The 14,947-nt window shown below is 36.3% G+C and overlaps 1 protein-coding gene across 1 annotated transcript; it reads left to right on the forward strand.

Moving 5' to 3' along the window:
• The first annotated feature begins 280 nt into the window (after positions 1 to 280).
• On the forward strand, positions 281 to 14,723 carry LOC124172091. The gene is made up of 5 exons (XM_046551498.1): positions 281 to 689; positions 1,026 to 1,163; positions 9,201 to 9,359; positions 11,089 to 11,193; positions 14,622 to 14,723. Exons 1-5 carry the CDS (start codon positions 540 to 542, stop codon positions 14,721 to 14,723), a joined length of 654 nt encoding a protein of 217 aa, XP_046407454.1. The 5' UTR covers positions 281 to 539.
• Positions 14,724 to 14,947: the final 224 nt, after the last annotated feature.

A 14,947-nucleotide genomic window follows, 5' to 3' on the forward strand; every position in this document is an offset into this window, starting at 1 on the left:
GCTTAAATTCCACTTCTGACCCAAAAATTAATATCAATAGTTATTCTGTTACTTTAAAACCATTTAACGGATAGGTCATATCACTTCAGTGAAATTTTCATGCATTTTGTCTAAGGGAAAGAGGCTAATATTTAAAGCATAAATACAAACTCTTATGATTTAAAGGGGGAAATTCGGCTTCTTGCAGATGTGTCTCTAGTGGTAAAAACCGCAACTAAGAATCCTTCTAACTAAGTACACTAGCTACACTAGTTTTTTCATCTATGTCTCATATTATCAAGTGGTGTTTACGTGTCAATGAGCGTGAGAATTGTTGTGTATATTGTGTTCAAGCTGTTGCGATGTAACTTATCTTTAAGTTGAGTAATTAATTGTTTGCTTTATTAATCATTTCGTTGAGCATTTCAAAGTATTTTCATGCATCATCGCAGTGAATGTAGTTTACCTATGGGAATTTGAGATCTGTGTCAATGCTGAGCTGTTTGTTTCGTTGACGATTGACCTGAATTGAAGGTTGAAGGAGGTATTACGGGGAAAACATGAGTGTTACTGCTGGAAGGAATTCCGAGGGTACTCCGTGCAGGCTTTGCATGAAGAAAAATGATAATTATTATTACAATATATTCACCTCAAATTTGGCGTCCACAATGACTGTAGAAGATGCTATTCATGAATTAGTCGGTTTAAGGGTAAGTTGACAAGTACATTATATCGATATGGTGGTTTTGAGTAATTTGACCGGTGCGGAGAATTTTTGTGTGCTCCTCTTTGACTTCAAACGCTCATATTTTGGAAAATACTTGCAATGGGTCTGTAATATTTTGGATTTTTCTTAACTAAGGTTGACATTAGAACAGGGAAAAAATAATCAAAATCTAAGATGGTGGGCATGGGACCCTGGTTGAGTTGACATGGAATGACCCTATTCGTTGTCGTACTTCTACTTTAATTTCGTAGTACGAACATATTTTCCCATATAATACACAATACACACTTAACGTATAGCGTGTTGGTTGCTACCTCAGGTTGCTGTGGATGATGGCCTGCCCTCCGCTCTATGTCCTCTATGTATGGAAAAGCTAATTGAATTCAGTGATTTCAAAAAGATTTGTTTGGAATCGGACGCAGAACTGAGGAAGTTTTCGTCGAGAAATTATTCCAGGGTGAGTGATTTTCCTGTTTTTCTCATTTCAGTACAGTTGCTTGGCTAGTTTAGGAGAATCTGAAGTGTTTATTATGGATGTTCGTCGACAGTCGTTAGAAATCTAGGAAGATTTATTTATTCACGGATTCGACTTTTTGCAACTGTAATTTGAATAAAGTAACTGAAATATGGAAATTAATCATCGTGGACATTTTGTAATTTTTCATCTTAAAGACTTAAAACATGACAAATAAGAGGCACTAGAACAAAACTTCGAAAAATACCAGAAAGCTCTTGTCATTTTAATATTTGTTGTATATAGGTGAGTGAAAATATGTTTACATTTGTCTGATGTAAAGACAGGGTAGGATTTTACATTTCTTGAATTGCAAATAGTTATGCCTAAAATTTTGCGATCAAATGAAATTCGATGTGTTGGTCACAGATCTCTTTTTAGTTTAGAAAAATATCTACATTTCACTGTTCAATGGCGTTGATTTTCTTGCCTTCAGTGGCTAAAAAAATCTTTCATATCTATAATCAAGTACCTTACTTGTTGCTTTGTAGAAGTACCATAAATTGATTCGAAAATAACAAATGGACTAAGGAAGGTTACTCTGTAACTCATTGCCATGCATATTCAGAGGTAATTGTATTTTTTGTACGCGTCATGGCATATCCTTATAGTGAGCATTGAACATGCATTGTTTCATGTAAGTAGGGCCATTTTTACTTGTTTTCTAAGTAAGTCGAAATTATTAATGGTCGGTCGTTGCATAGTGAAAAACAATACACAGAATTTAATACAGAAATTCTGGTACAATTCAGTTTTGAGAGGGGGAAGCGACTGCATTTCAGTTTACCCATTATTTCTATAATAATTCCTATTTTGCACTTTTGAGGCCATCATATAGTATATGCTCTCAGCGAACTTAAGTCATATCTTAAATTATTTGATCGCATTGTGAAAAGAGACTTGTGAAAAACTGTGGTGTACACATTTAATAAATGAAATTAAAATTATTATTAATATAATATTATAAAGTATTATTTTTTATCATTCATTATTATAATATATATGTGGTTGGGTAATACAGGCAGGTTTTTGTTGCAAAAATAAATGAGAAATAAAAAACAATTAATATTAATAAAATTACAACACTTCTTTGCAGATTTCTCATTTTAATGGCTGTATAAACATAGCGAGTCTGGCTTGCAAGGAAACTACCATTTTTGGAGTACCATATGAAATTTTAAAGCAATGGCAATAATATACCTGCAAGCCCAAATCTTGCCCATTGTGATACTTGCCCATTCAATCAGAAGTTGACGAATAAGTAATTATTCATTCATTCATATTTTTCCTTAATAGGAAAAAGTAATGTATTCATACCTTGAGATTAACTCATAATACCTACCAATTTTGAACTTTTATCATTAGGCATTTGGCTGCAATTCTCATAAAATTACGTTCCAAGTTATATGTAATTAGAATATTTTTATTTATAATTGATGCTTCAAAGTGGCCATGGAATTAACATTCCTGCTGGAAAAAATCGAAATTGTGCAGTCAAATCTTCATGGATACTGTTAATTATCTTATCTAGGAGAGACGCTTGTGTTTTTCCACCTCTGTATAGAATGTGATTGGATTCAAGGAAGAAGAGAATGGAACAACCAACTCGTTAGGTGAAGTGGAGATCGGAGAGTAACCGGCTGTAGATAAATAAATATTACCCAAAAAAACCACAGTAAATGTGACATATATTACTATAAATGGCCCAAAGAAGGAGAGGAAATTTTGATCCCTCATTTCATCAGTTGCGGCATGTGGGAGGGTATCACTTATGCTAGTAGTCTTTTATCTCATCACTCCATACTTCTTTTTTATAACATAATGTCACAACAATATTGCAGATTTCTACAACTCTTACGCGGCAAAGTAAATAGGAAGGGAGAGAGTAAATTTATGCTACAGGGGTTCTATGAAACTAGATACGCCATTGCATCAGTAGCATTCAAAATGAAAGGCGATGTACATAAAAATTTTGTTAAGAACTAATGAAGGAGAGCCCAGGAGAATTTACAAAAAAATCGTTTCCCCCAAAAGGAATTAGGATTATATGAGGAAAAGGCATCTGGAATTCTCTGCAACGTCCAAAAATGAACGTCTGGGAATAGAGGGATGACAAGATTATTTTCGCTTGTAATATTATCAACGCTCATTACTTTAGTAGTTGCCTCATTGATAAAACATAAAATGGCAGCGCTGTCGAAGTACCTCCATACAAGTACCGATATTTCTAGTATCGATAAGGTAGTACCGCTTTTAAATACTGCCAAGTACTACCGGACTCTCGGTACTACCTATCGGTATTTTTTCCTCAACCTCTGAGAGAGACCCTTTTGTTTTCCACCTTGCTGTCGAATGTGATTTGATTCTAGGAAAGTAGAAAATGGAACAACCGACTAGTTACGTGAAGTGGAGATATCGGAGAGTAACTGGCTAAAGAAAAGGAAATATAACCCTCGAAAACCATAGTAAATGTGATATATATTATTGCAAAGGGCCCAAAGAAGGAGAGAAAAACTTGATCCCTCATTTCCTAAGTTGCGGTTTATGGGAGGATATCGTTTATGCTAACAGTCTCTTATCTAGTCAGTCCCTTATTTTTTTATTACATATAATGTCACTAACAATCTTGCGGAGTTCTACAACTCTTACGTGGCAAAGTACATAAGAGGGAAGAGAGTAAATTTATGTCTAAGGGGTCCTACGAAACTAGGTGCGCCATTGTATCAGTAACTTCCAATATGAAAGGCAATGTGCATTTTTCACAAAGAACTAATGGGCAAGAGCCGAGGAGAATTTACAAAAAAATTGTTTCCTCAGAAAGAGATAAGGGATATATGAAGAAAAGGCGTATGTACATATATGCAACATCCAAAAATAAACGTCTTCGAAAAGAGGGATCAGACAATCATTATGGATTCATTTGTGATGTTCAAAGTGACACAGCATTGGCCAGCAATGATTCAATGAGTGATTTCCTTTCATCAGTAAAAATTAAAACAAAGGTTACGTGAAAATTGGAGAGGGAAACTAGAGATCAAGTGCTCAATGGGACTTGGCAGTCTGAAAGGCAGAAGAGGTTGAAGCCTCTTTCTTTGGTCGTATATATAATCTAAGGAAATCAAACATCAAAATTGTGAGACGATTGTTTGTTTCCTTCCTTTAGAGGAAACCAGGCTACCGATTGGGGAAATGCCAATGAAAAATTTGCCATCAGGGAATATGAAAGATCAAGCAAAAATTAAGTCTTTCCCACAGGTCTCTCTGTTGATTAAAATGTACTATTTTGTTTGCTATTCCTCATAGGATAATATCTGATAATGAAGGCTCGGTGGAAATCAAGTGCCCCTATTATTATATATATGAGCGTGATGCATCCGCTCCCAGCGGGCTTCCCCCGCTCTTTTCAATACAGGTCCACAGAGGGATAGGCGCGTTTCTAATTTTAAAATGTAGTAAAAAAAGGCAGGGTTATATGTTCAAATTTAATTGGAATATTCATGTACAAAATTAGGTCAGAGGACCTCTTTAAACACAACATTGGAAGTAATTACACTATCCTCTGTTAAACGCACATGATGACTCATACTTACGTATCAACAGGAGACTTGAATGTGGAATCAGCAGCATTTTGATAAAAGTTATTTAAAGAAAACGAGATATTGTTGCAAATGAACAAATGTATCAGTTTGTGCGCCGCTAACGTAAGGAATATTTACAGTTTTTTTAATTATTTAGAAACCAATTTATAGGAAAAAAAGCAATATTTTGGAAGTAAGATATGTCGTCGCATGTTCTCTGATAAATTCTGTGCATTTTGGTACCTCATTTGTAGAGTTTGGTTGCGTATAAGCTGAGAAAAAGGTATCTATACAGTAGAAATAATATAGAAGATATTCCTAGGGAAGGAGTTTAAAATATAAGTTACCTTTATGAAAGTTAAAGAAGGAAATAAGCTACGCAGAAGAAGCAGATATATCTACCAAGTGTAGGGACAACTAGAAATATCAAATAAAAAATACATATTGTGATTTTATTTTGTGGTATCCTCAAGGTTTTTTAATTAATAGAAAGCCGAGGGAAAATAATTTTTTGTGCAATATAAATGGTGATAAAATTAAAGGAACTTTACATGAACTTTATATTGCCCAAAATATGCCAGAATGCATCAGGTTAAAATAAATAATTGTACCAGAGTGGATGTTTTTTAATTTGCACCTACACTTTCCTCTTAAATATTTATCCTTGTATATCGTAGAGCAGCCACAGCAGCCTCCTGCCCCTGCCACTGTTTTTTCCCAGATAATCACAAATATGGCATAGCTGTGTACTGATGGTGTAAAAATGTGTCTTACACTGTCTAGGAGACATTTCTTTCGTCACCAATTTTATAAATTATTTAAAATTGTAACATAATTAAATATGGCTTTCTCTCCATGAGCGCTTACAATATGCTATACATTGAAATAATTATTAGATAACAGTGGTGTGAACCACATTGTTTTGCAAGTCACATGCGGGTCAAATGTTTCTAGACATGGCCATAGAAATAGGTCTCCAACAGTTTAATGGGATCGCAATATACAAAATTGCTAATGCCTCCTCTAAACGCCTCTACCAATTATGAACCGAGTCGAAATTTTTCTCCTAGAAAAGATAAAATTCTGAGGCACGACTTTCATTTTCTCCGAGTATCTTCAAGTGAGTGAGATAAAGAAATTAGGATACCATAACTCTTCTGCTGACTGAGATTTTAGTGCTGATGACTTCACTTCAAACTTAATAGTTGAAAAAAGTGAAATTGGTAAAATCCCAGGGGAGTTCAGCTTTAATAGCTATGTCAATGGCTAATTTCTAACAACACATATCTGCAAAATAGCAACTTTTCAGGAGGGCCAAAACATAAACCATTTCATTGAATTAATCTCATTGAAATAAATGACATCTATGTGTAAAATTTCAATGTTTTCAAGAATGAAAATGTGGCTATAAGCTGCAGGCTTAAGAAGTGCACAGGGCTGTATGTTATAATTGAAACTTGAATTGTGTAATCAAATCATGTTTTTTAGGTGAAGGAATTTTTGTCATACGTTACATTCTTCACAATCATTGCAATTGATGTACTATACAATACTTATATTGCTTATTAAATTTTCAGTGATTATTGATTCAAGTGTCGCATATAACAATGTGTGCTGTGAATTTTGATTCTTATGAGCTATGTTGTAGTGATTTTTGGACCTAAACTTTAGTTATTCATTCATATATGTTTTATGAGAAGAATTGTACAGTCAGGGATGGGATATTTTTGTGTCAGATGGATGTTTTGCTCGATGAGGTGGTAAATGAGGGCAGAAATAGTTTTTAGAGTACAGAGAGGAATGAATTATGAACTTGTTTGGGGGAAATTATTTTTTCTAGATTTTGTGGGTTTATTTGGTGAAAGAACGCTGTCAATGAAATTTAGAGCCCTAAATGTTAGCCGTTTAGATGTGTTTTTTTTGTATTTGAATTCGCAATTGGATTGAAAATTTATAAAACTTGATAATGGTGAGCTTTATTCTTCCTCCGTTCTACTAAAATGTGGAATAAATTTGTAGATGTGAGGAATTTAGAAAATTTATCATGAAATCACTGATTGTGAGTCACTAGATAGGAATCACTGATGTTAACTAGGATGGTTGCCACTAGGATCCCAAGTGTCGGGTCTACAGTAGTACCTTAAGTGACCGCTTGAGTTGGTCACTTAAGGTACTACAATTGATGATGGTAGTTTAGGTGGCACCAGATTCTGTTAAGTACACCTCCACTTAAGTTACTTAGAACCCGTGCTTAAGTTGCTTAGGCAAATGTTTTCACATGGTTGATGCTCTTCAAATGTTGTAAATGCCACATGATAATACCCATCCCACCACCCCTGGCTCATCCCATTGGTTACGTTTTAAGTTGTACTGTATTCAATGACGTGGTTTTTGAGCATTCTATTTCATTAGCTAACTTTCTAGTGTTGGGGTTATTAAATCGACAAATTTATTTAGTGGAGTTTCTCATCTAATTGTTGGTTTTATTTCTGTGAAAATTAATTGCCATGCCTGTTGCTCTCGGTATCACCCGTTTTATAAAACTTGGAAACATTTTAAGGAATTTTAAGACTGAGACGACGGTAGAGGATCCGTTGAAACATTTAAGCTTCCATGGAGTCATAATCGAAAATAACGTAAACAAATGCACTTAGTAAAATCCCACACACTGCCATTGAAACCATTGCATAGGATGCCGAGGGGGATATGACATGGCAATTTCATTAGATGTGGGAGGAATGGCAAGTTAAAATTTAACACCAATGGTTTTAATAAAGGAGTGGAATTGACTAAGTGTTTTCGATTATGAGTACGTTATGAATATGTCATTCCATGAAGTCAAGCTTAGTAATTCTAAATTCCTCTGGCTCCATCACCTCTCACCAAATAGCGTTTGCTCAGGGACTGAAATGAGTCTTTTCTTTTGACCTTCTAAGTCCAAAATGGTTAATTTGCAGAGCTTGGAAGTTTACTTCAAGTATCCATGGCTTTGGATCACAGAATCACTTAATTGCTCTCGTAGATCTTCATCTGTCAACATAACTATTTCCAGATGTAGACAATCATGGTGCTGAAGTTGACTTAAAGCTCAAGCTTAGCTACTGCACCACAATAAAGATTAGACTTAAGTGAAGTCACTTAAGTCTGTAGGTTAGAAAAGGCAATGGGAACTAAGTTTTTATTTGATATTTGGTTGCCTCGGTGGCAGTAGGGTAAAGTCCTCACCTGCCAAACAAGAGCTCCTGGGTTTGAGTCCCACCAGTGTAGGTTTCCTCTATCCAGGGAATGGTAGTTCATGCACACATGATTGTTAAATATGTTGAATAACCCAATATAAAATGGCCAATATGAGCTGTATTCTGTGGTTTGAGAATAGAGTAAAAAATAAAAATAAATTAATGTGGATTGTCTTTATGTAACGAGTAGCCTTGGTTGATAGCAATATGAAATAATTCAAAAAGAAGTCTTCTTTGCTAAAAAGCTTTGTTATTAAATATTATCTCTCAATTATGGGTAATGATCTTATTTTTTAACTGGAGCTATATAATTTATAAAAAAAATAATAATGCATGCATCCACAAACTTGGTGATTAAAAAGAGTTCACTGATTTTGTTTTATTCAGAACACTGAAAGGAAACTCTTTCAGTACTTATCAGAGGATGAATAAATAAGGATATTTGCAATGAATTTAGTGAAATCGTATAATTACAGCTGTACATTGAACTTACCACTGGTGTTAGAAGAAAATCAGCTCTGTGTCCTTCAAGCAAATCATAAACTTGCTTCAAGTGTTATTGTGAGTTTTTAATTTTTAGGAATTACAGCAAGGAGATCTTTTTATTGTAACTCTTGGTATGGTGTTTGGAGGAGGCAACCGACAGCTGAGGTCATTTGCGCCATGAGGGAAGGGTGGAGAGAAACCCAGCGTCGGCATTAGCCTGCTCTTAACGAAAGGCGCCAAGGGGACCACGGCTCAACGTCCCATCCGATGGATGGAGTGTTGCACTTGAAATATCCTCCACGTAACATTCAAGCAGGGATCGGGCAGTCTCTGAAAATTCTCTGCCGCTGCCGGGATTTGAACCCGGGTCCACCGGGTGGGAAGCCAACACTCTAGCCACCACACCAACCCGATCCCTATATTGTAACTCATTAATTTTTCTATCATATTTGTGTTAGTACATTATACCATGTTGTTAATCTTTTCGGTATTAAGGACAAAAATATCATGTTTATTAAAAAAAATAGTTGTATGAAAATGTTTTACCGTAGAGTATCATTTTGAGTTTTGTTTATCTTCTTATCTATTTATTATGCCATATTATATACCAGGACTAAGGTTTGGAACGTTACTATTTTTCATTTTGAAGAAGAGTTTTGTCAACATTATTTTCTCCACAGATTATCCAAGGAGAGGGCGATGGTGAGTCGGGATCATCTGCTGTGACAAAGGATTGCATTCCAGATGCGATAATGGGCCCTTCACGGTTGGCATGCTCTGTCCAAACTGAAATATACATTCCTCTGCCAGAATGCCAAACATCTAGAGCCAATATGTTGGTAAGCTCTATTCTCAGTGAGTTGAGCAGTCTTTTTGGTGGTGCAAATTTCTCGGTTGTGAGGCCAAAGTGGATTGGTGCGCACATCTTTCAATTGCACGACTTTCATTTGTACAATAGGAATCATTAAGCCTGAGCATGCATCTCCGTTTATACTTACGTCAATCTCAGTGGTGGAATATTGTTAATCTTCCTTCAGAAATGCAGTGCATCCCATGTATTAGGCTTATTTTGAACTGCCTTGAGTCTCTGTTCAAGCCAATAGTCTTGGCAATAACACAGCTTGGTCTCAAGATATCTGTCTATTTGTTAAAGTTGTCAGTTTTCTCTACTTCTACTAAGGAACTTTCCAAAACTGTCATTTCACCTCTTGTGTAAACATGGGTAAAGCAGCTAAAGGGCTCCATAAAATTCAGTAATCTCGTGAATTTTCCATCACTTCTCCGTACCAATTGTGTAAATGCATTCAATTGATGTATGCATTTAGTATGAATTTTTTCATTTGGATATACTTTGTCTATCCGTCCAAATTTTTTCGAGCAACAGGATGTACAGTGGTGGAATTCAAAGCTCATTGGTATCTGAAAGTGGCCAGTCCAGGCATTATTTGTCTTCTAAAATTTGCCCTCATAAAACAACTGGGAATTTTAAAAGCAATATGCGCCTTATACCAGGGAAATAATCGTATCTGCCACATAATGATGCAGAAAAGGAAGTCAAAATTCACTCCACATTCAACTGCCCAAATGGCTATGCAATATACGGGTTGAATTTAAACTAATAAATATGCACGTAAGAATTCAATGGCCATGCAACATCCCTGGACCATGAGGTAGGGTCTGCGAAGTTTAAAGATCAGAAAAAATGTCCACAGCGTGTGTGCAGCATCATATCATCCTTCACTGGGACTTGATCTGTTGAACCTCTGATTCGTAGCATGATACTTTACCCACTACACCACCGGAAGGATTTTTCCCGGAGGCTCAATGCTCAACATGTCGCATTCATCCACAGATGTCCCGACAAAAGTAAACTCCAATTTTGGTGAGCCGTGGGCAAAGCATACCTTGGAGAATATGGGAAAGAATTCGTTGCTAAATCTCTTGCATGTTGTCATTATGTGGCAGACATGATTAATTCCTCAGTATAAGGGACATATTGCTTTTGAAATTCCCGGTTGTATGAGAGTATTACGATGGCAAACTTTTGGAAGACAAGTAGTTCTTGAACTGGCCGATTTCAGACGTCAATGAGCTATGCATTAATTTTTGGCGCCACTATACTTTATCCTAATGGGTGTCAATAAGTTAAGGTGTACTATAAGTTCATTCAATTGCAAACATTGTTAGAAATATGATACAAAAAGAGGGCATCCTGTTGCTTAAAACATGTCAATGACAAGCCTTAGGTTTTATACAACAAAATGGTTGTTGCTGTGTGTAATCTTGATTGATGTAAATTAGGACTATGAAGGAGAAACCCCACTGCTACCAATGCTAGCTAATGGATCTAGGCATTCTACACCAAGCTGCACATATAAAACTGGTCATATCAGCAGTTTCATTTGAGTCATTCACAGGAATCTCATGCATGCACTCTTCAGGCCCAGTTTGAATGGTCGTTGGCATAAGAGGTTTTAATTTTCTAATAATCATTGCTTGAAAAAGTCATTATCATTTTGTCTTTATTGAATGTTGTCCAGCATTCCCTTCTTGTTTCATGTGAATCAGAAGAATGGAGACCAACTCAGTGGAGGGAATCATCCCACACGCTACACACACGATCCAGCTCAGATTTCAAGTGACGTTTCAGACCCCCTGGCAATCGATGATTTGGTGAGCACATTCTTATCTTGATGCCAATGCCGTGATGCGGTAGGGTTTAAATACCATACCATCAATATTACCTCCCAAAATTGACCTGAATATGCTGAGCACTGATCAGCAAAATCTTTTGGAAAATTTCAAGGCAGGGTCATTCCATGTGAATTCAATGCACCACTCAGCCTGACCGCGTCAGATTTCTTTCAAATTTGGTGCATGATATGATGCTGGTGAGTGATGGAAAATACCAATTAGTAGAAGTGGATGATGATTTTGACGAAAGTTACAGGTCTGCAAATGTTGGGAATTAGTCGAAAATTCAGGTAAATTGAATGTCAAAAATTCAGGAAAGGTAAATGACTATAATTTCAGTTGTTTTTAAGGTGAAACTTATGTTTTTGGAAATGTAATATATACGGCTTTACCTTGATACTCAACTTGTCCAACTATAAGAGTTTCAATAGCCGAGGTCATTTACCTTGACTTTGAACATCTCAAAACACCCCTTCAATTTTTTTGTAAAAATATATGTTATTGCTCACAAATTTTACTACATTAATGCTAAATATGAAGATGGCACACTTAAGACATCATGCCCAAAATATTGCTTGTCTACAGAATTACTCAACCAAAATGCAAAAAGTACCACTTAAATATGAAATGCCCATTGTTGAATGGTATAGGTCATGGCTATATCATTGCAGTGTTACAGAAAACAATGTGATCGATAGCTTTAATGAAAGTGCAGTAAAACTTGGTTACAACTTACCTTATAAGCCTCCAATTAAATTGTTGTTCCAAAGCCGATGTTCACCAGGTCTGATCCAGGGAGACTGTATGTCCTTCGAGTTTGTGTCAAAGGATTGAGCCGTGTGAGAATGAATGTCTTTTGATGATATGATTGTCTGGTTTGGTAGGGAATGCAAATGATGGAGATGGTCCATGTGGGTGCAAGAATCTGGTCTGTACTTGATCTGTGTCTTAGCGAGTGTTTAAGTGTGTTTGACATATGCAACTCATCAGTTATTTTTGTATATAGAGGCAAAAAATCCATGTATGTCCGTAAACAGCATTTCTCTCACTATAGCGGTCATTGGCTCTTCTCTACTCTCTGATGAATTGGAATATGCCTTTGTCTTCACTATACATTTTTTAATTAGTATTACAGAATGAAATTTATTGGTACTTGTAATCGTCTTAGTATTCTCCAAACGTTGCTTCAGCTCGGCCATGTCTTCATTGCGATGGGAAGTTGGTTTATAGTGGAAGATACGTGAAGGGATATTTACTTTGCTCCACTAAAACAACTCTCGTGGTGTCAATATATGCTCATCAAAAGGCCTCTTGAGGTATGCAAGTGTGGCCAGTCTTTTTACAGTCCCTGCAACCCCATCACAAGGTCATTTGCCATCAGCTGTTGTAAAAAGATGCCATTCTGCTTTGACATCAAAGTCATCCTGATGGTAGCTCAGACTGATGAAATTCTTGTATTGGGCATCACACCCATCTGAAAAATAATAAATGTGCTGGAATTGAAAAGTGGCATTTCAGGAAGGGTGGTTTCCTATTATTTTTTTATTGCCTTAATCGAATGATTATTACTCCTGGAGTACGTATTTCACGCTTTTAGAGTTTTAAATGACGATACCTTTTTTTTGTGATAAAATGAAAAGTGAAAAATTTCAAGCGCACGAAAATGTGACACGTAAGTAGGAATGATGGGAAAAAGTCCGTGCGACGCATTTCTGGTTCCCCCTCCCACCTTGTGAGGTGACCTTGATAGAGGCTCTGAGTGCTGATAGGACGCAGGATGCTAGCAGGTAGCTGAGTACCTTGCTGGCTGGTAGCGCTTCGCTTAAAAAAGGTTTATCAATACCTTATCAAACGAAGAAAACTTTCTGACCTTAGTCAGTTTTAATAGGTAATTATTAAGACATGTTTCCCTGAGCTCTGTGCCTCATGCATGCATTGGTAACCTCAGACGATGTATAACTCTTATCCTCTTATGTAGAAACTAGGTCCCTGTGACGTCACGTGGAGTGAAATCGCATGGGCGCCAATCTGGCCTTTTTCAAATGAGGATAAAATTTGACCCTTGCCATTCGTCTTAACCGGTATTTCAAAAACAAAATAATTTGTGTATTATGAACACACTAATGGTGGGTAACGAATCACAATCAATGCCTTTCGTTTTCTTTGACGAAGGAAACTACCCTATTGATGAAATTGTGCTGGAAATAATACATACATATGGTATCATGTTGAAGGCAAGCAGATAATTATACGTATGACTCATGTTGTATTTTATGAGATGTAAGTATAGAAAGCCTCGAATAGATGAATTGTGGCTTGTGAGTTATTCCAGGGGAATCCTTGAACTTCATCTTGAATGATGGAGTAATTCTCTGCCAAATCTTAAACCACAAGATATTTATTCACTTACAGTTCTTCTTTTGTAGCTATAAGGAATTGTGACTGCTGTTGTGTTTAGAATGAGTGTGGTATTAGCTGCCTCAAACTGGATGAAAATTCTTCTAGGAAATCATCCATAGATTTTGTTTGTTTGATTTTGTTAAAAAAACTGCCCTGCCAGTAGTTAACCTACACTTATATGAAACTTCACCTATGCCGTTTCTACTAAACAGTTCAAGGAGATATTCATTTAGTTTGCTGCATTGGGACAACATGGGGATGCATCTAAGAAGTCTGCTGGAAGAGCAGGATTGCATGTAACAAATGCTAAGCAAAGCTTGTATTATAGAAACGTATGTTCTTCGTCCTTGGTTAGCTCCTTTAATTTACATCCTTCAAACATAAACTTAAAATTTTGGCGGGAGACACAAAAACTATCACCATGGTTTCCACTACACCGGCAAGAACACAGTGTTTTGGCTGCAATTCACAAAATTTGGAGATTCCATTGTTTAAATCTGGACATGTTTCCTTGAAATGTGTGTACATTTCCTTAAGATTGTGCCGCACTAGCTGCTTCTGATGATGTAGTCTAACTCCATTTTCTTTCACGGACACTGTCCATTTTCCTGGTATCATACCGCTCATGTTATAGTCACTGTAAAAGTCACATAAACATTTAATTGTTTTCTTACATAGTGTCTTACCTGGCGTTGGAGTCACTAAAATGCCATGCTCAGCCACAAATTGTTTGGCTCTCCGTACCATGTAATTTGAAGCAAAAAATTCTCTCATGGTTTTTCTAACACTCCAGCCTTTTGGAAGCACGGTCAGAATCTGTACATTGTCACATACACTGCCTGAACATTAAACTTATCTTTGAGTTTGGTATGATTTCACTTTCTGCATGTTTTACACGCTCTTCTTTTTCTGGTTGCACCACGTGAGTATGCTCCAAAACTGAGGCTACCTTTTTCAATTTTTCTTTTGGGTAATTTTTTCTCATTTTGAAGTCCCTTCTTTCACAGGATATTTGCATAAACACTGAAGGCCACGATTTAAATAATCCAGAGCAGCAGCAGGTGCTATTTTATCTTCACTTAAAACTTCTTTGGAAGTCCCTGGCATAGTGGAGGCTACTTCAGCATGCTCTGATAACTTCTGTGATAATTTTTACGGCATTAACTGTAAATTTAGAGATAGATACAATAGCAGATTCATTTGCCATCCACTCCTGAACATCTCTAAAAATTTTCTTTACTCTTGCATGGCCTTCTTATTTAAATGGATCGCAACAGTATATTTTTGACTTTAAAGCCAAAGAAAATTAGCTTAAACATGACTGTCTGATTCT

Source organism: Ischnura elegans, assembly GCF_921293095.1.
Source record: "Ischnura elegans chromosome 13 unlocalized genomic scaffold, ioIscEleg1.1 SUPER_13_unloc_1, whole genome shotgun sequence".
Lineage (NCBI taxonomy): Eukaryota > Metazoa > Arthropoda > Insecta > Odonata > Coenagrionidae > Ischnura > Ischnura elegans.